We start from the raw sequence: 25,891 nt of genomic DNA, 5'->3' as shown, positions 1-25,891 counted from the left end.
TAAAATCGTGTTCAAGATACAGTGACAGGCAAATATCATGCAGTCTGTTTCACAGCTCGTATAGAGAGCTGAAGTCACGCCCCTTCCGGTGGACCCTATGGGAACTGATTTTGGAAAAACGATAGTCAACAGAGAGAGACAAATATGTTTTGATACCGTTGAATCACACATATGATGTTTGTCATTTAAAAGATCATTTTGCAAGTCAAGAAAGTCTCACTTTATCGGGATCATAAAAAATATTTATCTCTCTCCGTTGACTACCGTTCATATTTTTTCCGAAATGACGTCATACGGTGGTCCACCGGAAGGGGGCGGGACTTCGGCTCTCTATTGGCCCAAATATCCGGTCTGACGACCAGTTTTATCACGGCTGTATTAAGCAGTCCACCAGTCCACAGGGTTAAGAGTCTTCATTATCAGAATGGTCAGAGTCCAGCACAGGGGCTGATATCCAGAGACAGCTGAAGCAGAATATTTTGTTAGATAAAAACATGTTGTCGAATTTTGGAAATGATTACATCTGTCTTTTTTCAATAAATTGTGACTTTTGGACTGAGAAGTGCAACAATTAACGTAACCGAGAAGACTGAGGGCTGAGTGCCGCGTCACTCGCTGTGTGTGTGTGTGTGTGTGTTTGAGAGAGAGGGAAAGAGAAGATGGAAGGTAATAAAAGTTTCACAATAAAATACTAATGGTAGCCTATAAGCGATGCCAAACCATGGCTCTTTTCAAATACGATTCTGGGAAATACGTCGTTAGGAACTTCCCTAGTGTGCGTGTTTGTAAATGTGGTAGCAGCGTGGACTGAAGTGTGAACGCTCTCACCTCCCCATGTGTTGGTGGCGGAGAGAGGCAGCGTCGGCTGGAAAGCCGGCTGCAGGTCCAGCAGTTCATTGGCTGCCTTGGAGGTGCTGGAGGGAATGAGCAGGAAAACATGGAGGGCACGGAGGATAAATCAGTCACTCATTGACCAAACACAAGCTTCAACATAAAGTTGCTATTAGAAGTTGTCCTGAGGAATGCAGGGAGACCCAAAGATATCTTCTTCATTCTTATTTCTGTGTACAAATTATGGTATTAAAACTGTTGATAATGTTACTGTATGTTAGCGTGTTATGTTGCCCCTATTTACAGAAGTATTGTCACTTTTATTGCATGTTGTTGTGCTGCGTCTAGTGTTATCAGTACTGCTGCTACAGCAAAACAGTGTCTGTGTCTTCAGATGAACTGAAGAAGTCCTGTGGCCTCACCTGTTGGTGGAGCTGGGGGTGGAGAAGAGGTCAATGGCTGGGGCTGAGTTGATGGTCCCGCCTACCATGGAGACCGGGGAGGAGTCTGTGGTTGCTGCGGTAGGATCCTTCTGGAGGTCTTTCAGACGCTGCTCCTACCATCAAGATAGTGTTAGCAACACGGACGCTAACCTGTATCCAACTACTCAGTATGATTTGGCAGGTCACAGTAGAGATAGACAGGGAATAGGGGTTTACGTTACATCTTAGACCACTAAACCACGGGGACACCCTACTACTCAAATACTATTACTAACAATTGTCATGGCTACGGTAAATGGACTGCATTTATGTAGCACGTGTCTGGTCTTAGTTAGCCACTCAAAGAGCTTTAAACAACACAAGCCAGCATTCACACACACACATTCATACACTGGTGGCAGAGGCCATCATACAAGGTGCCACCTGCTCATCAGGAGCGATAAATAGCAATTTGGAGTTCGAAGAAAATGTACCTTTAGTGATTTGAGGCGGTTCTGCTCTTCCTCCAGGGCTGCCTGTTTTTCCCTCTCGTCCACTTTGGTGAAAGAAATGCTGGTGTTGGCCAGGGAGGAGACCGCATGGGAGAGGGTGCTGGCCCTGAATCGAGGAACAGACACAGAAAGAATTAGTGCACAAAAACTATCGTTGAGATTGTTTTAACCTTTCACCTTCCTTTCCTGCCTGGAACGGTCTCCTAAACTGTAGATAGAAGAATAAACTGTCTGGGGTTGTGCCAATGGCAAGCTAAATAGTTGGTAAACCCCAAAAGCGTTAGCTTGACTTTGGGAGTTTTTAGAGAAAGGACAAGGAAGAAAGTGAGGAGTATTCTGACTCTCATCCTCTCTTCAGCCAGTTTGAGCTCCAGGAGGCGCTATAGAGTCTATAGAGTCCCTCCGGCAACTCAAAATGTGCTTAAAAAGTCCTTCATCCCAAATCATGCCATCAATATTCTTAACTCAACAAAATCACTGATCTAAGCCACTGACACGGATATGAACGGCAATGTGTAACATAACCTGTACATGCGTTTGTTTTTATTAACTAAAAAAGTTAAAGTTGACTTGTTTCTCGTTTAACTCTGAGAAAAGTGCATTTTACCATTTTGCATGCTGAAAAAAAACCTTCAAATCAGTCCAATACTATCAAGTTGCTGAAGCAAACATGAGCCTGGATGGGCAGAGAGCCAGATGAAGTGAAGCAGACCTACCTGCTGGCTGCTGTTGAGTCTTTGACTTTCTTCCCCTCTAAAGAGGCCAAGTGCTGCTCCAGGGCATCGAGCAAGCTGCTGGGGGCCTAGTGTGAATGTCATTGACACACATTTAAGTTACAAAAGGCTGAGGAATGTCTAATACATGATGTCCTCTGAAGAAGAGAAAAAACACTGAAGCATGCCAAGTCATTTTTCACAAACAGAGATACTCCCAAAACACAGAGACAGAGAGAGAAAAGGTTCAGATACTTACACAAACTGTAAACTGAAAATGGAGAGATAGAAGGAAGGGGGAAAATACAGAAAATAAAGGTGGCAACAGTCAAAGATATTATTAAGAAAAACCTTTGGGAGAAAGCTCTCCAATTGTGGCTCATCTGCTACAGTTAGTAGTAGAGTAGTTTGACTGAATACATAACGAACAACGGGGACTTTCAAAACGTGTATTTTGTATACAAAGCACCACTTCAGCAGGTCTATATCAGATGATCTACATATCGCACACTAAAAAACCCTTGATTCACACCTTTATTTGCTGTACGACGTGCAAGGTCAGGAGTGAAGGTGTTTGTAAGTGCAATAAAGGGCTCATGCATTGCCTGCCCGGCATGCACAGCACTCGGTGTTAAAACTCAGTAGGCCTGAAGCTGCGAGGGGTTAGCAGCCTGTGAAAGGACAATAATAGCCACACTTTGCAAGATCATTTTAGGGAGGTCACTAAAGCACTTGGGCACACATAATGACCCACAGCATATGCACTGAAAGCTTGCAAATATGCTTAGAGATATCACAGTATAATATATAGAATATTAATTCCCCATTTGGCCATTCTTTTTTAGTTAAGCAAAGCCAGTAAAGAGGGGAGGGGTGCAGAGTTAAGGCAAGTTATTCAAAGTAATTGCAAAGATGCCAAATGCTTATTATCTTTGGATTTTACATCTCGGCTTACCTGAGACAGATCTGGGATGTCTCCTCGATCGATCCCGACTTGCTGCAGGAAGAGAACAGAGATCATCAGATTCGGATGAGAAGAAAACAGCCAACCCATCTGAATGATGAGGAGCCTTTGTAATCCCCGACTGGCTGATCGAGGCTCCAGACTTACCTCTGCAACTTTGAGGAACTCTGAGATTCTCGTCATTCGTGTAAGGAATTTCTTGTAGATGTCAAGTCCTTCTTTGCACTGGACTTTCTTCATGTCAAAGTATTTCTCTGTTAACAGAACAAGTTTATATTTTCAAAACACAATTCACAGTCTTATGGGTACAGTATCAAATATATATGTTCTATTCCAACTACAACATGATCTGCCCTATCATAGCCTTCTTTCCTGTTTCACAGTGTGCAAACGAGGGCTACTGAAATTTGTTTTTTGATGACAAGAAGGTGAAACCAAGGTGAGTGGTGAGATGAACAGGAGAAAGGAAAGCATGCTGCATATTCAATTTATGGTCAGAAAACAGTTCATGAGGTCTGCCTGGAAATAGTTTGTGACAGCCCCCTAAACATTCTTTGAAATAAGCTTGTTGTGAGGTCTGCATTTCCAGGAAGCAACAGTTTTTCGGTCCTCCATTTTTCTGTTAATTAAAGACTTAAAATGAACTTTGCGGGATTACTAATGAACACATTTTCTAAGCACATCCTCGCTTTCACAGTTCAATGCAATGTATTAAATACTTGAAAAGAACGTCTGCAGTAATTAATTTAAACTTTCGTCCCGTGGCCACAGTCCCTCATCATCTGTAGTGATCCCTTCAAGTGTAAGGCATAGGACGGGAAGGAAAAGCCTACAGTCCAACCCCAAATAGTCAATATGCAACGGTATGCCAACCCAAACGCTTGTTTTTACCCAGGAGGTTGATTATGCCCTCGTTGTACGCTGCAAACAGTCGGATCGCATCTTTGAACAGAAGCATGAAGGCTGCGTTGATCACACCGTTCGTCAGTTCATTGGCGTTGACCTGGAAGAGAGGTGGAGGTGTTGAGTCAGAGGCGACCATTTCCAATTTCAAGTGTCAGCTACAGATTTTAGACGCCAACCAGTGCAGCTGATACCGAGCACTCACATTGAAATCCAGTAACACATCCATCTGATTTTGGATGATAGGTATGGTCTTGAGGAGTTTCTCTGTGTTCACGGTTCTCATCACTCCATCAGACCTGTGCAGAGAAAAGGAAAGTAATAAATGTAATCTAATACAGACATCTTTGAGCGCGCTGCCACCGATTGGAAACGGGCTTTCAAGTCTTGATTGATCAGTATCTATTATTTGCAATACGGTAGATGCAAAATAATCAGTAATGAAAAAAAAAAAATCCATCAAACATAAGAAGATTTGGATTATTTTGGCTTTCAAACGGTGAAGTGAAGCAAAATAAGGAGCTCTTTTTTTACCCCAAATGGAGCCGTAGAGGTAAAATGCTGCATAATATCGGACGAGCTTATTCAACTCTTGACAAAAGTGTCACAACGTATTTTGCAGGTAGAACAACTATTGCAATGTCATCTTTCAGTACGGTTCAGCCTCGTCTGTCACGGGGCTGAAGGATACACTTCCCTGGGGTTTCAAGTTTCTGGCACAAGAACATCAACATCGAGCTTTGTGGCTCAGGTACAAGTCAACACCGACACCCCAGTGAGTTTACAGTGAAAGCCAAGAAGTGAAAGCTCCTTACCCTCTTTTCACTTTAGTGAAGTCAAAAGCGACTTGTCTGTAGGACACAGCCTTCTCGTTCAGGTAGCGGCTGTACCTCCTTATGAACGTTGACATATCGTAGCCTGCATTACAAAGAAAAGAAGTGAGGGGGTCATGATGAATGTCATTACACAGATGAATGTTGAGAGTATTCAAAGGGTTATCACAGTGTTGGTAATATACCTTGTAGGCCACTTTTGTCCAGAAAATTGCTGAGGTTGAATAGTGTGTTCCTTGAAGCCAGATACTGAATAAATCTCTGCAAGAAAAACAACATATGACGAACTCTGTGAAACCTTTATCAGATTATTCAACCCTGTGTGACCCGCAGGATCGCCGGCCGACATTACTGTCTTTGAGATATATATATATATATATATATATATATATATCTCAGTTGTTACTTAAGTGCTGACCTCGTTGCCGTAGACCATCAGATTGTGTGTGGCGGTGAGGGACTTGAACACAACCACCCAGCTGGTGTTGGCGGTCCTCTCAAACAGCGTGTCAGCCAGCTGAGGGATGTTCACATTCATCTCATTTGTGCACTGAATCAAATCTGAGGGAGAAGAAAGAGAGAAAAGGTCAATGCAGATTTTCTTTTAGCTTTTATCATACTGAACACAATGGATTAAATACTGGAAGGCAATGGAATGCTGGCGAGTCAGAGTTCAGGTAAACAGAGACTCAGAACAAACAAACAGTTCTAGAAAGCAAAGGTACGGGAACATGATGAAGTGGATCGTCTCCTCATCTTAACTCCTGATCAGTTGGTAGTTACTTAAAAAAACACAACGCCTCAAATTCAACAAATTAGAAAAACAACCAGTCACAGCTGATCTGGAGTCGGCCGTCCCGCTGCCGTCTATGAGATCTGGCTATCAATCACTCGCAAACTCCGATCAAAAGGTCAAACTAGGCAGCGCTGATTAAATATGAATCAATATTCTGTTACTGTAATGCCTATTTCTCGTCTCAAATGTTCTCAGAAACATCTTGTAGTGTACTGTTTAGCTGTAAAATGAGAAAGTTTGTGACCCGACAGCCATGTTGAGATCTGTCGAGGAAATCCCAAGCACCGCCCACCAGCCGGAGCACAGCCAATAGGAACGCTCTCTCTCTGAAATGACCTGTGATTAGCCAATTAGATTTTTTAAAGCCTGAAAACAGAGCCATGAGGAGGTGCAGAAGTTTAGTTTTCTCTCAGAACACTTGAATTACAATATGCTGAAAGGTTATTGTGGAATTTTTGCCCAATGATGCCAAAAACTAGTTCCCTCCTGAAGCTTTAAATCAAATTTAGGAGGGGACAACAAATGTGACGAGAAGCGAGGCTTTATTTCCGAAATGTATTCATACTGTTCCTGAGAAAACACCCAGTGTTATCATGAGAAAAAGTCACGTCACCCATTACACTTCCGTTCTATTCACACACATAACCACAAGAGTGGGCCTTCCTCTGATCTGTTCCTCTGAACTGACGGGGCATGCAGCGGGGCTGCCTGAAGTGAAAGCAAATGCTGGTTCCTTTTTCCATCAAAGCCATGATGGGACTGATCAATGATGCCAGACCTCACTAGACCGTCCACAGAGCCCTCTCCCTCTCCGTGTCCATTCTGAACTGCACATCTCACACTTGAACTTGATAATAACCTGTGATGCCACAGTTTTTGATTTATTTAGTGGTGAGTGTTTGCTTGAAGAAAGAAATATGTGAAAGGTAAACGCTGGCTCAAAAACCTAATGGCCCCTTCTTCAATGAAACATATCTACTTTGTGGATGTATCATCATTCATTCATCTCTGACGTTTCCTAGAGATCATATTAAGCTGAAAATGACGGAGCTCAACTGATTGCTGTGTTTGTTACGGAAGTTGCTAACTTAATCTTGTTGTACTTGTACAATGGCAAAAAAGATATTCTATTCTATTCTGATTGCTGTGTCCATATAGCGAATAAACAGAAACGAGACATTCCTGTACAATGAAGCGAAACTCGTGATGAATCTGGAAAATCAGTTACTGAACGATAAATCTGGACGTGTGATCAGATATTAATTTTCAATGAGGTGCCAAATGAATGTATTTATTTTGTCCTCTTCTAGAAAATCACGTGACAGACTGACTGTTGAAAGTGATCCCAGTTATCCGAATATTCACTTCAGATGCCAAAAAGAGAGGCTTGGCAGATGATGTAAATAAATATTCATGTGAATTCTATATTTGAGGGGAGATGAATGATCCTCTCCAGGCCCTACTGATTCATCAGTATGTGAAATTAAGAGCAGCACTCACAAGTTCCATTTTATATCCCCGTTGCATGTTTCTAATTGTTTTGTTGGCTGTGGTATTACTGTAGATTAAAAATAAATTGACAAAGTATAGGTTTAAATTAGGGCACTAGGGATAACAGTAATGTCTTCTCACTAATAAAACATGGGAAAAAGCTTGTTGAAGTTAATAGTTCATGTTAACTGTTGCGTTTGAGGCGGCTCCGCTACCCATTGAGGGCTGTTTACATGGGTGGTCTATGAATCCTCCTCAGTGTTTGTTGAAACCACACAAAAGGCTTTTTTTGCTTTTTACATCCACAATAGGCCACCCATGTGACAACAAAGGGCTTTTCAGACGCAACTGAAATGGCTGTGCTCACCACTCACCACCAACCTTCTCCACTGCTGTTCCTGAAGTTTGATTTGTATAACATAACACAACATCTTGCTCATCAGACGAGTTATAATACTAAAATATATCTGACTGAAGCCACTGAGGTCATCACGCACAGATAAGCAAAACTTGTCTTATGTACAGACAAACAATGTCAACTTAAATTCCCCTGGTTTCTTATCCTATACCAGTTATATTTTAATGTTTGCATTCAACTCAAAGCACAGCTGAGGCTGAGGAACTACTGCTTAGACTGATCAAAGTTGAGCCCTTTGTGACAATGCAGTGTTGAGTCTGAGATGTCCTTAAATAGCTAATGTACAGAGAACAAACCCTTTAGATTAGATAAAAAAACATGACCTTTACTTCTGGTGCTGCCCTCCCACATGCAGGCTCTCAATGTGTATTCTAATACTGACACAAATTAGCAACTGGATAGTCTTCAGTGCATTTTAAAATGATTTGAATTAAAGAAAGACAAGAATATCACGCTTGAAAAAGAAAGAAATTGATGATAAAGTGGCTATTGAAGTCACTTTAAAATAGGGATGCCGCGATTGATCGGTTGCCGATTGTCATCAGCCAATATTCAGTAAGAAACATAACATCGGGAGATCGTCGTTAATGCTTTCGATTCACCGATCCCTGATAATGTTAGAATGTAAACAACAAATCCGAGTTGAAATCAGCAGAAGGAGAGCTAGTTAATGTTAGCGGATAGCAGCCAGTGGGCGGCACTGTCCGGAGCTAACAGCTAACGTTAACAGAGATTGCATTATGACATGTTCAAGCTCTATTCAGTAAAAATTTGTTGGCGGGTGACGGTAAATAAGGCTGCAACGATTAGTTGGCATAATCAATGAATACTTTTTTAAAAAAAAGTCCTACAGTTTATCAAAAAATAAGCTTAAATGATTTAGTCAATTTGACTCTTTGGTGGAAAACGTTTTGTTTAGATGAATCGACTAATTGGTAAAATATTCAATATATTATTTGATAGAAAATGAGTCGTTAGTGGCAGCCCTGAAGGTATATTATGACGTTATCATGATGTGTTGAAATGTAATCTTGTAAAATGTAGCTACTCAGAACTCCAGTTCATCAGCTAAATGTCGCCGACTGTGTTGAGCTACTGAGTGTTATTCTGAGAATGTGTCAAAGCAACAGTTTGTAAAATGGCCAACCAACTTCCCGAAAATGTATTCTTACTGGAACAGAACTGAAATTGTTAAAAGCAGAAGCAAAGTACCTTCTCTTTGAAAGCAGCTTTAGTAAAAAATCATCATTCTTGCGCAATTATTTCCAAAGAACATTAACACAGCTCTTGGCAAATACTACATTTAAAAGTCTACTGTCAGCAAAATTCCTGAGACACAACGTGCCACACAAGACAAAAAGAACATTATTTCCTGCTCTCTCTTTCATATGTTGGCGAGGCCACTAAGCACACATTAAAATGTCATTAAATGCTCTGTAACAAGAAGCTTATAGAACCCACACACTCCATCTGTGGGCTGGACTGGCCTGCGTTCACTTCAAGAGGCCAGCAGGCTCATTTTATCATCATTTTTCATTTCACTAATACCATATACAGGCATAGTGGAGATTCATAAACTTGGATTTACTGTAACTACAAGGTAGAGTGATCAGAATGGGGACTTTTAACTGGAATTAAACATCATTAAAATGAAAACATGAAAACCCAACTCAAACTCCCACCTGACATCGTAAACCACGTGACCTTTCCCCGTGTTCACTGTCTGGGATCTCGCACTAATAAAAGCAAAAGGAACAAACTACGGACTGAACCACCGACTCCCACGCAAAACAAACTAATGATGCAAAACTCTCTACCCCATCAAGATTCAAAATTGTATTTTTTTATTGCTACAACTGCAGTTGATTAGGAATTTGTTTTTGTGCGCTCAACAACAAAACATGTCATCACATAGAGAGACGAAGTCCCGCCCCTTTCCGGTGGACCCTATGGGACCTTATTTCGGAAAAAATATGAACGGTAGTCAATGGAGAGAGACAAATATTTGAATTGAGCCACGAACCACACATATGATGTTTACCTACATCAGTCAATGTAAAACAAGGCAGCTGGTAGAACTCAGGCGAGGGCTTTGTCGTAAGATGCAGGGTTTTCAGGATTTGGGGAAGGGTTGTGTCCGTGGAGGATTTCCAAAAGTGTGAGGAAAAGACAGTGTGGAGGATTTAAGCAGCTCAGTGAAGATGGCTGCATTATCAGATGGAGTTGACTGACAGTCCACGGAGTACAAGAGAAAGGAAGTGATGAGTAATCTCTTTCGCAAAGAGGATGTAAGTGCTACTGTGCAATGGATTTACGAGGTAAATTAACACGTATTCGGGGGAAAAAAAACAACACTTCTTTTTGTTTCAGTACTTCTATTTGAAACACTGTGTAATTATATTCTATCAAACATCCATTAGCTATACCGGCTTCTCCATTAGAGGGTCACAGGGGGAGCTGGAGCCGATCCCAGCTGACATTGGGCAAGAGGCAGGGTACACCCTGGTCAGGTTACCGGTCTATCACGGGGCTGACACATAGAGACGGACAACCATTCACACTCACGGGTTATTTACTCTTCAATTAACCTAACCTGCATGTTTATGGACTGTGGGAGGAAACTGGAGCACCTGGAGATGCAACCTCCACACAGAAAGCCCCAGCTGGTGTTTTATTGACTCAACAAAGCCACACAAGTTGTCCGTTACATGAAACTGCATTCAGTTTGGATTTTAATCTAAATATAAATAAAGTCAATAAATAAAGATGACTCAATAAAGAGACAACAAATTGCTGGTCCTTCTACAGCCATCCTGCTACAAACTACTTAGACATGTGGCCTGTGTGCAGATAAGAATTAGTCACCAACTTCCAATAAATGTATTAAAAGTCAGATTTGGTTGTGTTGTGTTTCAAGTGCAAATAAAACTACTAATTAAAAAGCTTCATTAAACAGAGAACCCCGACACATCAAATAAAGTTGCTAGATACTAGCGGCAAAGCTTTTCATGTTCAAGATCGCAAACGCATACAGACCACCAGAAAGGAGAGCCTATTCCAGGACTCATTGACTTTTAATTAGTGATCTGTGGTACAAATTGCTGCTTTATGACACAGTGGCACTTTAATTTAAGCTTTTTACTTTAGCAGCTTTGCTAAATGTGTGTACTATGTTCTGGGGTAACGCCCAACCAGTTCTCAATTAGATGCAGCTCAGTTTGGAGATCCTGTGGAATCTTAAGATAACGTGATTATAAATAACATGTCTGCACGATGACGTATGTTTCCATAATTATAACAGTCGACATTCCGGTGGCCGAGTGTGGTTGCTGGAGTCATGTATGCTTGTAATCGGCAGCATAATTGCCAGGAAGTTGCATCAAAGGTACAACGGCCAATCTCACATTTCATCAGCTCCGCTCCCCTGTGCTCTGGAGAGGGATTGGTTAAATAATGACTTCCTGTTGGGCTGTTTATACTAGGCAATCCAAGGCTCGCTTTTAGGAACTAGAGGAACACTTCCTGCTTCAGGAAATGTCTATCCTTACGATCCAGTTACTCTGAACATGATGGGGGGCTACAGCGCACACAGAGCCCCTGAAACTATACCCACAACCGTGCAAAATTCAGATACTTTGCGTGGTTTCATTGAAGAGCTAGTAGGAGACCGGCTAGAGGTGTATACATCAGAATAAGTTACTTGTAATCTGCTTTACAGACGAGCAGTGGCATTCTGTGTCTCAATTATATATGAAATTGAGAAACTGAAGATTAAAGAATCGGACGACAGACAGGTGTCACATGTTGACCGAGCACGTCATGATAGCTAGTTTGAGTTGTGCCATTGAATCTCACAGGCCTTTCAGAGTCACAGTGGGCTCCATTCAGCTCAGCTGGTGGACAGGGCGTCAGCACTCTTTTTAAGGGTCGTCACTTGATGCCACTGCAGTCACATGCTACTTGTGCAGCCAGCACTGCATTGAGCGTGGGGAGGGTGAAGCTATGGGGGCACTAATTTAACAATACTTCATGCTGCATAAACAGGTGCAAATCAAATTGCCAAAGCAATAACACCAATTAGAATTTTGAAAAGGCCCAAATCTGACTCCTCAAATAAACCTGCTCTATTCTCTAGAACATATTGCCTAAATGAAATTTTGTAAGGCCTCTGCTTAAACATGCTACGGTTTTATTAACAGTAAATTCTCTGGCACTAAAACTCTTTCATAAACCTAGTTTACATCCAAAATGTCTGCAAATCAGTAAACCAGGATTCCTATATTGAGTAGTTTTACATAACAACAATATCCAACCACAGCCAGCCATGTCCACTTGCCTCACAGGCCACACAATTCCAGTTAAATGGTGGAAACAGAGAACCAGAAGAAGCCAAAGCCACAATCCAGCCATCAAACTCAAAACAGGTGAGACATGAATGAGATCTTTCAGAGCGCCACAGTTTCATTGCATACAGATTTGCATGTAGGTCAGGGGTGTGAGTGAGACTGTCAGAACATAAGCGCCTCTCACAATAACCTCATGGACTACAAACTGTGGCAAACGGTGAACAAATGGATTGACCAAAGGTGGAAGAGGGGAGGCTTTCTCAACACTGTCTCCTAAGATAAGTTCAGCCACTCAATGTACAGAAATGTTTTTATTAGGGTTGTCAAAGTTAACACGATAATAATGTGTTAACGCAAAATCGTTTTAACGCCACTAAATTCTTTAATGCATTAACGCAACTTGCGATTTTTAGGTTGTAGCAGGCTCAGTTTTTAAAGTGAAGAGTGAAGATAAATACCAGCTTGTGAAGGAGCTTAAATAACGCTCCAAACTTACGCTATATTTTGGCGAGGAAAAACTGGCATGGCCATTTTCAAAGGGGTCCCTTGACCTCTGACCTCCAGATATGTGAATGTAAATGGGTTCTATGGGTACCCACGAGTCTCCCCTTTACAGACATGCCCACTTCATGATAATCACATGCAGTTTGGGGCAAGTCATAGTCAAGTCAGCACACTGACACACTGATAGCTGTTGTTGCCTGTTGGGCTGCAGTTTGCCATGTTATGGTGTGAGCATATGTTTTTTATACTATGCAGTGCCTGTGAGGGTTTAAATTTTTTAAAATTTCCAATAATAAATAGGCCTATATACATAGATTTGCATAAAGCAAGCATATTTGCTAGTATTAAATACTTGACAAATGTCCCTTTAAGGTACATTTTGAACTGATACAAAATGTGTGATTAATTTGCGATTAACCACAATTAATTATGGACAATCATGCAATTAATCGCAATTAAATATGTTAATCTATTGACAATTTTTATACAAAAACAGATCAGTTTAGATTTTAAATATTGCTATCAGTTTGAGCAGTTAATAATCTAAATCATTAATGTGTCCTTCATATAATAATGGGAAATAAAAAAAAATGTGCATGCCAAATATATGCACATATTGATCGCACACATATCAGCAGAGCACACTGTTTACCAAACCCTCTGCACCCTGTAACAGGAAGTGGTGCAAATGTCTTGTTGGAGGTGTAGAGCCTGAAATAAACCTACAATCACCAACCCCCTTCCACACACGCAGCATTTGACTTAAACCCAGGTATAAAAGAACTGCTAAGCAAGTATCACCACTGCAAAGCTGTCGTCACATTATTGAAATGAGCAGGACAGTTTTAGAACACTAGTTTTCTCAGAGACATTACTGCTGATGTGTGTGTGTGTGTACCAATCACAGTATTCAACAGGAAGTGGTATAGGCCTGCTCCGTTTGTATTTCACAACTGCCTAAAACAATTCTCCAACATGAGCACAAGTGCATGTTCAGGCTTTCCCTTTCACTTTTCTGTTGCAAAGTAACAAAATAACATCATATCCACTACCCTGATACGGGAGGCAGGAGGGAAAGAAATGATCAATTCTGTGAATAGAGCAGAAAATTGAGGCAGCCACTCTGACCACCACAACAGTATGTGACAACAATATCAATTAACACATGGGTACCTGCAGCTTCTAAATAATGCACCACATGACATCACAGGGTCCAGTCATATGACTACAAATCCTATGTGTCGTTCTTCTTGAATCAAGATTTGTATGCCAGTACCAAAGGTCAATAGCCACTGCTGACTTCATATATTTATTACCTCATGAGAGACCTTTGAGCGCTTGCAGTGTGTAATGAACTTTACATAATGGCAATTAACCTGGACAAAAAAACATTGCTGCCATGAACTTGGGCTGACCAGCATTCAACAGCAACTCTCAGTGGAGGAACTACTAAAGCCAACATTACAAAACTGTGGAGCTGCAAAGATCACGTGTCCAAAAGTCTGTTGCTTAATAGAAACTGCACTAAAGTCACTCGGTGCAAATTTTCCCAGAATTTCACACTTACTTTAAACAAACACACGAGTAATTAAGCTGAAGCTGGCAGCAGAGGTTGATTTGTTCACCCTGTCTGGTAACTGCAGAGGAAGTTATGTGACCGCGTTTATCTAGCATGCCAGTGTTAAAGAATGTGAACTGTGGTCCAGCTGCAAACTCAACGAAGACGGTGGAAAGGGCCATATCTCAGTCACCTGCAATCTAGACACAAGAGGAACACAGGAAAGGCAGCCAGACACATCAGGGCTATACCTGGCTGGTCAGGGAAACTCCAAACAAGTTTCAGCCCTCATTAAATACCTCAAACCAGAGTGAGATTCCTGCTAGGCAGCGGGTCTCTAGATTACCTCAGGGAGAGGCTTCAGTACAGCAGCTCCACAGAGGAGCCACATATCACCTGGTTGTCTGGGAACCTTGTGAAAGCAAGGTCACTGGGACATGGCCTCATTACTGTATACTCCATCAGCTCAAAGGTGTAGTTATTCAAAAAACCCACTTGTTCCGATATCAAACATGACGATCCTTGCTCAAGCAAGACCTAAAAATAGGAGGTAAATTGAAGTAGATTCCACACCGCAGCAAGCAGCTGCCTGCAATATGCTGTTTGTGGCCAGTTAATATAACAGAAAAGAGCACTGTGATTAAACAAACTTTATGTATTCATCAATTCCTTACAATAACCATCCGAACAAGATCTCTGCTTATAGATCATGCCACCATTCGAACTACAACCGACTGACACGCGAATACTTAGATATAAATATCTCTGTGTAGGACAGGCATGTAAATGAGAAGCTTATACCATCTACCTAGACTGATAGCTGCTATTCAAATTAAAACTCCATTTGCATAGTAGGTGCACTGCATGTTTGCTGTTTGTGGACCAAAGTGCTACCAAGTTCTGTTGCCTGCATGGTGTGCCTTATTTCTTTTTGCAAAGGCTGATAGAAGTAGGACAAAATCTAAGATTGTCTATCACTGAAGACACATAACTGAAATGATTGATAAAAGATGAGTAATGCACACCGTTAGCAAATACCTGTACAAATGATCACAGCTAATGATGACCCAACGTGCCAATATGTGAAAATATAACGGATTACTTTCACCCTGTTCCTACTATATATAGAGAAGAGCAGCACATTCATGTCCAGCTGTCTGAGAGCACTTAGCTGCTCTGAGTATGATTAAGCTGATAGTTCATGGACAAACAAATAAGCGCAATGTATAAAAACATGACAAAATCTTGCAAATTACGATCTATTAGGACTGGTAAGCTCTATGTGATGCTATGCATGCTGAATATGAACTAATAATTAAACAGGGAAACGTATACATGTGACTTGGGAGTCTGGGAAAAGATAAATTGACACTCAAACATGACCCAAAGGTCAGGAAGTGCAAAAGCTGTGTCAACTATCCAGCCAGACCTCTCCAGATGCACTAAGAGAGGAGGACTGTTAAAAGTCCACCCAGCTGGATATAGATACCTTTATTAATAACCACTGAGAACTAAAATAACCTTCTTCTGAAAGATGGCTACAATGGATCTGGTCGTGACCCTCATAAAAATTGATTTGCTAGTGTGCTCTTGATATTTCTGTAGAAGTCCACAGCCACATCCTGAAATACTGTCTGTACTGACTAGACATGCACTGTTACTGCTGACCTACACAGAATATTCTACTGAGCTTTAAGTGATGAGTCCTAATACAATCACATAGTTGTAGCCGGAATATGTGTCATTCTCAAAAACAATTTAAAGCTGCAGTGGGTAGAAGCTATTTTTATAAAACAGTCACTATATCCTGACAGTAGTGCATGTGCCTCTGTGTCCTCTGGTGCTCATAAAGGCGTCTGCAGGATTTCACAGACCGAAGTAAAACAACCAGTCAGACCTGATCTGGAGTCTGCCGTCCAGCTGCCGTCTCTGAGAACCACGAGTCAATCACTCGCGAACTCCGACCAAACGGTCAAACTAGGCAGCGCTGATCAAATATGAATCAATATTCTGATACTGTAATGCCTATTTCTGCCCTCAGATGTTCTCAGAAACAACTTGTAGTGAACTGTTTAGCTTTAAAATGAGAAAGTTTATTATGACCCAGCAGCCATGTTGAGATCAGTTGAGGAAATACCAAGCACCGCCCACCAGCTGGAGCACAGCCGTTAGGAACGCTCTCTCTCTCTGAAGCATCCTGTGATTGGTCAAAGTCTCCCATCACAGTCTAGATTTATTAAAGCCTGAAAACAGAGCCATGAGGAGGAGCAGAAGTCTCCCAGAACACTTGAATTACATATATGCTGAAAGATTATTATGGAATTTTTGCCCAATAATGCACAAAATAATCTACCGCCTACCCCCTCACTTTAATAATCTGCCTTTTAAAGTGACTCCATTTAGCCAAAGTTACATTAATGCCTCAGGCAGCAGCTATTTCAAATTAAATGCCTAGTTTTGGTGCTGCATTGTAAAGTTTTGGCAGAATAAAATAGTGAGACTTGTTGCACTTTGGGTACCTTTTGATTATTGTAAAGGACTATACAAAATAAATGTTGATTGATTGTTGATTGATGAGTTGTTTGATTGGAAACTAAATAGCGAATTGGAAGTGTAATTCATGAAAATTCAGGCTGAAATTATTATTATTTTATAGGCTATACAAGTTAGCTCTTTCAACTAAGTAACTTGCTTAAATTACTTGGATTAAACTATTTGGCTATGTCCATTACCCAAGTAAATCATTTGTTTAGAGAATGAGGTTATTAATTTAAAATACTATAAAATTAACATTAACAAGCCGCTAACACTGAGCCCCTTGTCACAGTTACCAGTTAGCCTTACTACTATAGAGGATAAAATTAACAATTCACATCTATTAAATGTCTATAAAAACGCCTAAATTACATTTAATCGTAGACAGTGTGGGTTAATATCACACTAGCTTAAGTTATTAATTAAAGCCTCAGGCAGCAACTATTTCTAATTAAATGCTTAGTTTTGGTGCTGCATTGTAAAGGTTTGGCAGAATAAGATGTTGGCCATTTCTAAAAGCTGAAATATAACTTAAATATGAGTTGTTTGATTGGAACCTAAATAGCAAATTGAAGTGTGATTCATGACAATTCAGGCTGAAATTATTATATTATATATATAACTTAGTAACCTTAGGTTAACTTGGATTATTTGGCTATATGCATTGCCTAAGTAAATCATTTATTTGCCTAGAGAATGAGGTTATTAATTTAAAATAATTTAAAACAGCATTAACAAAGCTGCTAACACTGAGCCCCTTCTCACAGTTACCAGTTACTACTATTGAATATACATTGTCTATGTATTGAATGACTATAAAAACTAAATGAGATGTAATAGTGGACCACAGTATGCTTTAATGTCACATTAGCTTTGATTTGACATGTATGTGCAGGAGGCCTCACAGCCCACACTATCATATCCTGGTGTTAAAGCACAGCAGTATTGAAATAAGCCAGTTATGTACATATATGGGTATGGATATCTGTGGTACTCACAGTCCAGGTGCTTCTTCTTGGGCCCCATGACTTCATGGGTCGTCGCCTTGCAGACGGTCTTGGTGATGGCGGAGCCGGTGACGCTGTGCTGAGCGGCGGTGATCCGGTCCGTGATGCTCTGACCAGACATCCTGAAGCACCGAACCACGGTTCAACCAAAAACGAGCACCGGGTAACAGAGGAACGGGTACAAAGATCCAGAGGAGTTAAAGCCTGGTCGGTGTGGAGCTCTTCTGACAACACTGAGACAACAGAGAGACAGACAGAGAGACATAATGAGACGAAGCAGCCGTTACAGCCGTTACAGAGGACTAAAGGCAGATTAAACCTCCTATAAACCGACTGAGACCTTTAATAACATCTCCATGAGAGTTAAATACCAACCCAGTCTAATGCTCGAGCCCTGTCGTCCAGTGTCTTCTCGTCTTTCCGTACTAGTCTCACATACCGGAACGTTACTGAACGTTAGTGAGACCAGGACAAAAAGTACATCTCACTTCCGGGACACGGTGTTTTTCACAATAAAAGCTCAATTGAGTTTTTTTTTTTTTTTTTTTTAAAGGTCCCATATTATAAAAAAGTGAGATGTTCATGTTTTGTTTTTTTTTATTATAAAGCATCCTATATAAATACTGTGAAAGTATCGAAACACTCAATCCACAGGTGCAAAAAACTATTATTTCTGAAATAGTATATTTACACAGTTTGTGATGTTGGTGCAGATACAAATTAAGTCCTCAAGGAAGCATTATTGAGGACTTAATTTGATGCTTCTCTACCAATTAAGGTGCTAGTCCAAGGCTTAATTTGTTGTAAAAACAAAAAAAAAAACTGAACCGTTTATCAGCCATCAACTGTGGGATTACACACAACCCGTATTCAGAAACTCTGCATTTGAGACAAACTGTCAGGATTTCTGTCCATTTGTGATGTCACGAATATACAATATTTAGACCCTTTACGCAGTTTTAAATGTAAATATTACAGACTATAAACATGTTCTAGTATAAATATTAAATACAAGTATGAACCTGAAATTGAGCACAATATGGGACCTTTAAACAACATATGAAACAGTATCCCCCCACCCTTTCAGTGTTATTCACATATATTAGAAAGTGATAAAATGAACAACCACTATTATTTCATTTCATTTCAAAATGTATTTCAAACATGTAGAATACAAAAACAAATAAAGAAAAAGAATGATTATACCAACAAGTGGACAGTCAGAAACAAGTAGTATTTACATACAATGAAAAGCGTAAGAAAAATAAAATGTCAACACTTGATGCCTTGATTTCCATATTCGAAAAGGAGTGAGAAGAAGTATAAATTTATTTAATCCCACCCCTTCTCCATAAATCAATTATTAATTATTAACCAGCTTCCTTATTGAGCTACACACATACTCTAATTAAATGTTCTTAAATTTGCCTACCTATAATTATTATTTAAAATTAATCTAACTATAATTATTACCTTTAATCTGTGTCATACAGAAATATAAATTAATTACTGATATAATTGTCCTTATCAAAATATGAATTTGTTATCAATCCAGAATACCAATTATTTCTAAAATAGTATATTTTCACACTTTGTGATGTTGCCGAGCAACAAATTAACTCCTCAATAATGCTTCCCTACAAATTAAGGTGCTAGTCCAAGGCTTGATTTGTAGTAAAAACAAAAAATTGGTTTTACAACCTTTTTAAATTTTAAACCAATTTTGGGATTATAGTTAGTTCAAGCCTTTATTTTTTTAGTCCACATATGTCACTTCCGGTCTTGTCTGAGGCGAAGTCCCTCCTCTTCCGGTGGAACCTAAAAACAAATCTGTACCAGAGTCAATTGTGATTTTTTTTTAAGAGTTATTCACATATATTAATAGCATTCACTTTCAGAAAGTGATAAAATTAACAACCACTATTATTTCTATAATAGTATATTTACACACTTTGTGAGGTTGGTGGACTGCTACAAATTAAAGGTCCCATATCATGCTCATTTCCAGGTACATACTTGTATTTTGTGTTTCTACTAGAACATGTTTACATGCTTTAAAGTAAAAAACAACAACTGTATTTTCCTCATACTGTCTGCCTGAATATGCCTGTATTCACCCTATGTCTGAAAAGCTCCGTTTTAGCGCTTTTTGACGGAATTGCAACAGAATTGCGTTGCTAGGCAACAGCTTGGGTCCATGTGTACTTCCTGTCAGCTGATGACATTCACATTCACTGTAACCAGGAATAAACTGGGACACATTTAGAATGTTTACGTTTAAAATTGTGTCAAGGGTCTAAATATTGTATATTCGTGACATCACAAATGGGCAGAAATCCTGACAGCTTGTTTCAAATGCAGAGTTTCTGAATACGAGCTGTGTGTATTTCCCTGTGGATTGAGTGTTTTTCGATACTTTCACAGTATTTATATAGGACTTTAGCCTGCTTTATAATAAAAAAAAACATGAACATCTAATTTTTTCACACAATATACGTCACTAGCTACCTAACTTAGATATGTTCCACGCACTAATATAATATATAAATAATATAATAATAATATAAATTATTATATTATTTATATATTTATTTATATTTATATATATTATATAAATAATATAAACTAATATATGGTGTTTTTTATCAGGCGGGAAGCGAAAGAACGAGCGAGACTCGTTGCTCATGTGAGTTCATCCCAGTACGAAACACACAGACATGGAGGGACGTCCCTTACGCGACCTTCTTTTCTTATTACGTACATTCACAGTCTCATACTTCAACAGTTTTACAACAAACTGCGACTTTCTTGACAAAATTATGTTTTAAGTTGACAAATATATGTGTGATTCATGGCACAATTCAAACAGGATCAAATATCTATCATATTTTGTCTCTTGCCGTTGACTACCATTCTTTTTTTTTTAAAATAAGGTCCCATGGTGGTACACCGGAGGGGGCGGGACTTTGCCACGAGTCAGTCACTCGCGAGCTCCGATCAAACAGTCAAACTAGGCAGCGCTGATCAAATATGAATTAATATTCTGTTACTGTAATGCCTATTTCTCTCCTCAGATGTTTTCAGAAACATCTTGTAGTGTACTGATTAGCTGTAAAATGAGAAAGTTGCAGCCATGTTGAGATCTGTTGAGGAAATACCAAGCAGCGCCCACCAGCCGGAGCACAGCCAATAGGAACGCTCTCTCTCTCTGAAATGACCTGTGATTGGTCAGATTTTTTAAAGCTTGAAAACAGGCATGAGGAGGAGCAGAAGTCTAGTTGTCTCGCAGAACACAAGCTTAAGCACAAGGTGCAAGGTTAAAAAATGTACAGAATAAAAAACCCCATGAAAACCCATGTAGACCCCAAAAATTAGGAACATGAGCACATCAAGCAGCACTAGGGACCTACACAGGATGTTTCCTGTATTAGGCCTACCTAGTTTAGGCCTAAAATCAGCTCCTCCATGCTGACTGTAGAATATTTAGTTCTGGTATTTCCAACAGCACTTGAACATGCTCTTCTTCCCCCCACAATCACACATTTGGTATAACTTTGAGGACATCTAGTGGTCAACACTTGTAATTATGGCACTGCATGTACCGTACCTACAGAGACCTCCACAAATCACCTTAAAAACAATAACACATGTTTTGTGTATGACACATTTCATATTTATTTTAGTTTCCTGATCCTTGTTGACCAAATGTATTTATGTGATCAATTGTTGAAGCAGTTTAACATATTCCACATTATACTCTGTTGGACATCATCAGTCTGTGATGTTTAATAAGACATTCCTGGAGTCCTGGAATCATTTTTCACCTATGAGAACCAGCCTAATATGAATAACTTTGTCTGTTTCTGTCTCAATGTTTCCAACAGAGAAAGAGTCTTCACTGAGATACATTTCATCTGGACACTGACAGTGTTCATTATCTGATAAATGAGATGTGACATTTCAGCTGCACATCTTTTCAGAAAGAATATTTCAAAGCGCATGAGGATAATATCTCAGGATGCCTGGCACTGATAACAAACGTCCCCGACATAACATCCAGCTCTAAGGAGCCACAATCCACGGCTGATAAACCTGCTACCGCTAGCAGGCCCTGGATCAGAGAGGGAGCGGTGCTTGGGCCCCTGTTGGCTCCCCAAACCCCCCCAGGAAAAGCGCTGGTCGTTGATCCCAACTTTCGTAGTGGCCAAACGGCGGAACCGCAACTTCCGTGTTCGTCACGTGATGCATTGGGCCCAAAAATACTTTTTCCCATAGACTTATATTGGGAAATAGACGTCTGTAACTCAGCGGATGATTTTTTTTTAGGTGAATAAACTCCCCAGTACGAACAATCTGATAGGCCTTATTTAAATCATTAGGTTTTAAAAGTTGTAAAACGCACTAATAGCTGAATCCAGAGTTATTTTCCTTCAGTCATGTGACCGAGTGGACTCTACTGCGCATGTTCCATGTGCCCAAGATCCGGATACTTTTCCAGGCGAAGTCGAGACATTTTGTCCTCATGCGTCACTGAGCAACTTTCATAGGAATGAACGGGACCCTGCCTCCAACGCTGTATCCAGTTCTCTTAATGCATCCATGGCTGGCCACCAACTTAGTTTAGTTATTCGTTGATTAAATGCAGATTGATTTAAAATCAAATTTAATATTAAAGTTATGAAGAGAAGATTTTGACACAGGGCTGAAAGATAAGCAACTGACACACAAGTTACGCACACTTTTAATTTCGGTTTGTGTTAATCAATGAATAAAATTACCACAAACTATTGTATATGCCACACAGTGAATCTACAGGGCCCCTGAAATTCTTGGGCCCCGGGGCAGTTGTCTTTGCCGGCCGTGGCGCAATCAATGCCACAAACAAACATTATCTCAACAAAAGTTCTTGCCTCTCAGGATTCACAGACTGGCCTACTTTGTTGGTGAAGTTTGTTGGGGCAGTATATGAACACCTGCAGACTCTACGGATTTGCAAAGTCCGTTTTTCAGGTTATAAAAAAACCTCAACTTTAATCTGTATTTTAATTTACAATAATCCTAAAAAGACAAATAGAATTGAACATCAATCTCCAGTCAGGATAGTAAAGGACATTATATTTTACATTGTATGTTGAGTTGCAATACAGAGGCACTTTTTGATTTACTATCTTACGGATTAGCTAAATTCATTAAAATGTATTTATTTTAACTAAATCATTGTACCACATTCAGAGTCAATAGTTGAGGGGCATTTACAGTTCCAGATATGTGAGGGTAATGATAATTAGACGCCATCATGAAGAAAATGTTAAGCTGACCTATCCACAAATTAATCAAAAGTTATAATACATAAGAAATATGTACCAAAAGTGTTTATTCAAATGTTATATGTGATTTCAGCATAAGTAACATATCATTTAATATAGCCATGCTTTAACTGCTTTTTCCTTCTCCTGCAACAGCTATATTGTTCAGGCAGAGAATGCATCATCCTGTATATAATGGCTATGTCAACAGGGAGGACAAGCTTATACAGGGATACTCTCCGAGGGACACTGAAAATGATGCAAAGACTTGGCTACTTGTATGCATGCCAAGTGATGACATTTTAGCCAACAAAAGCTGAGAGACTTGCCCTTTCATTCAGTCAAACACGCAGAATTATTTGTGTGCCACTCAAACTGCTGAAGAGAGCTCAGTGTGACGGCACCCAGTCTAGATTGATTTCGCTCCAGATAAAGGATCCTCAGATCTTTTTTTCTGTCGAGAGAGATCATCATTAGTTTTATCATAGTTTGAACCAAATATCGGAGTTTTGAAAAATAGGATGATTCTTCTGAGACCTTACCACCAAAACCGAGGTCGTTGATATATTTGACCTATAAGAGATTATTTGTGAAACAGAAGAAACTCAGTCTGAGCTGTTTATCGCTGCCTAATACAGGAGCTCCCACGTGATGCACAGGGAAGGGATCTAATAAACAGTATATGATTCATAGCATATAAAATGCATATATACTGTATGTTTGACAGCATGTGAAAACAAAGAGCTCAGTTTGTTGTCTATGTAAATGCACATGCAGTTGAAAATGTATTGATATGATAAACAATAAATGCTATTGTGCTATGAAAACAAGTAGACATGTGACAGACACATCATCACAAATAGGCCTCAACATCCATAAAGGGAAAAGTAAAGTCCTCAAGGTCAACACAACCAGCGAAGAGTCAGTGACCCTGGAGGGAACAGCACTTGAAGTAGAAGCCTTTACCTACCTCGGCAGTGTCATCGATAAGCAGGGCGGGAAGGATGCAGATGTCAGAGCCAGAATCGGAAAGACGAGGGCTTCATTCAAACAACTTAAGAACATCTGGAGCTCGAAAAGAAATCAGCCGGCGGACAAAGCTCAGACTCTTCAACTCTAACAGCAAACCAATACTCTTCTACGGTTCAGAGACGTGGAGGACAACCGAGACCACAATAACAAAAGTACAAACATTCATTAACAACCTGCCTGAGGCGGATCTTAAACATCCACTGGCCAGATATCATCAGCAACAATGATCGCTGGCAGAGAACAGGTCAAAAACCTGTGGAAGAAGAAATCAGGATAATGGAAACTTATGCTATACTTATAACTTATACATGATAAAACAGAATCAGATTAATAAAATTAAAAAAATACATGAAGTTTAAAAACATAAAAGAACCAAACCAAATCAATTCAACTCCAAGGTTCTTACTGTTAAAGACCGATGGAGCCAGAACATTTCATTTGACATTAAAATTGGATTTTTCAATCGAACACTAAAATGTATTAAATGATTAACTGCATAACTCAATTTGCTGAAAATTGAGTTATGCATTAAAGCTGCTTTTAAGAGATATAAGGCTTTTGTCTTGCTTGTCCATGGGGAGGAGGACCTCACACGTCATACAACTCGTAGACTGTTTAACAGTGATGGAAACATTGTGGAGTACGATGTGGAACAAAATGACCCCAGTAACAACACACTTAAAATTAGATTATGAATGAATGTGTTGCCTCAGTACATGCTGGGACAAAAATTCTCAGCACACCTACCTCATGGAACCGCAGTCATATGATCAGTACTCAGCCCATCATATGAATGCTGCTTGTCCATCTGTAAGACTAATGCAGCCCTTTCCTCTCAGCCCTCTCAGTTTGTTACACTGTTTAACTCTCTGTACCATCATTTGGAGGGCCTCATAGTCTCATACCAGACTCTAATTTATTGATTTCTCTTCTGCATTGAATACCATCCAGTCATTCCTGCTTGCAGAGAGGCTCATTTTAAACTGGATCCTAACCTGATTGGTTGCATAATGGATATTTTAACTGATTACGGTTACTGTGTGTGTGAGTTAACGGTGTTCTCTCTCCAAACAACTCATCCATCGGTTCCCCTCACATAAAAAAACACATTACAAAAAGACATCAATGACACATCAACACAAAACCTGCGGCTCCAGAACAAATTTCCCCTCGTGGGACAATAAAGATAACCTTGAACCTTGAACTTTGAAAATGATGTTCTTAAGGAGAGTCCCTAATGTTCCAGACTGAGTAATTACAGGTTGCCGTGTTGTCAGGTAAAGCTTCTGCCTGTTGCCATTGCTTTGTTAATACTACGGTAAAACCTCAACACCGATGAAACTAGCTGTCAACAAGTCACTCACTTACCTCCATACATTGTTTTGGTGCTTTTGCTAAGATAATGTAGAATTTCCATGAATACATAGATGTCCTATAACATGACCAGCCATTAACACACACACACACACAACAAACGGCCAATAGGGAGCTCACATACTCTTCAAGAAGCACTCAGGATTTAGTCAGACAATCATCCGAGTGCTGTGGTTCAACAATGGCAATCTGTCTGTCTCTGCAAAGTGATGAAAAGTTCCAAAATAGTGTGTTTAGCCCCCATGGTTGCCATGTTCTGTGGACTACGATGCTCTCCAACTGATAAGACCAACTGAATCTAACTATCTGGCATATAGAGTGATGAAATGAGTTGTGGATAATTGAG

General features: G+C 39.9%; 1 protein-coding gene across 28 annotated transcripts in view; it reads right to left on the bottom strand.

Annotated features, from left to right (window-relative positions):
• The window catches only part of picalma (phosphatidylinositol binding clathrin assembly protein a), a 28,783-nt gene extending 10,422 nt beyond the window's left edge, over nucleotides 1-18,361 (bottom strand). For 16 of the 28 annotated variants that reach the window (XM_037749500.1, XM_037749504.1, XM_037749508.1 and 13 more), the window contains exons 1-14: nucleotides 18,209-18,361; nucleotides 17,825-18,063; nucleotides 5,597-5,739; nucleotides 5,364-5,439; nucleotides 5,161-5,263; nucleotides 4,551-4,644; nucleotides 4,334-4,445; nucleotides 3,590-3,696; nucleotides 3,434-3,475; nucleotides 2,738-2,749; nucleotides 2,482-2,567; nucleotides 1,748-1,871; nucleotides 1,254-1,387; nucleotides 829-914 (exon numbers count right to left, since the gene is read on the bottom strand). In XM_037749500.1, coding sequence (XP_037605428.1) covers nucleotides 829-914; nucleotides 1,254-1,387; nucleotides 1,748-1,871; nucleotides 2,482-2,567; nucleotides 2,738-2,749; nucleotides 3,434-3,475; nucleotides 3,590-3,696; nucleotides 4,334-4,445; nucleotides 4,551-4,644; nucleotides 5,161-5,263; nucleotides 5,364-5,439; nucleotides 5,597-5,739; nucleotides 17,825-17,954 — 1,249 coding nt within the window. In that variant the 5' untranslated portion in view covers nucleotides 17,955-18,063; nucleotides 18,209-18,361. Of the gene's footprint in view, nucleotides 1-828; nucleotides 915-1,253; nucleotides 1,388-1,747; nucleotides 1,872-2,481; nucleotides 2,568-2,737; nucleotides 2,750-3,433; nucleotides 3,476-3,589; nucleotides 3,697-4,333; nucleotides 4,446-4,550; nucleotides 4,645-5,160; nucleotides 5,264-5,363; nucleotides 5,440-5,596; nucleotides 5,740-17,824; nucleotides 18,067-18,208 lie in introns of all 28 variants that reach the window. The other 12 variants (XM_037749505.1, XM_037749528.1, XM_037749527.1 and 9 more) reach the window with 4 other exon arrangements.
• Nucleotides 18,362-25,891: the final 7,530 nt, after the last annotated feature.

This window comes from Sebastes umbrosus, chromosome 17 (assembly GCF_015220745.1).
Source record: "Sebastes umbrosus isolate fSebUmb1 chromosome 17, fSebUmb1.pri, whole genome shotgun sequence".
Taxonomy (NCBI): domain Eukaryota; kingdom Metazoa; phylum Chordata; class Actinopteri; order Perciformes; family Sebastidae; genus Sebastes; species Sebastes umbrosus.
This window is presented reverse-complemented; position numbering and strand designations above follow the sequence as displayed.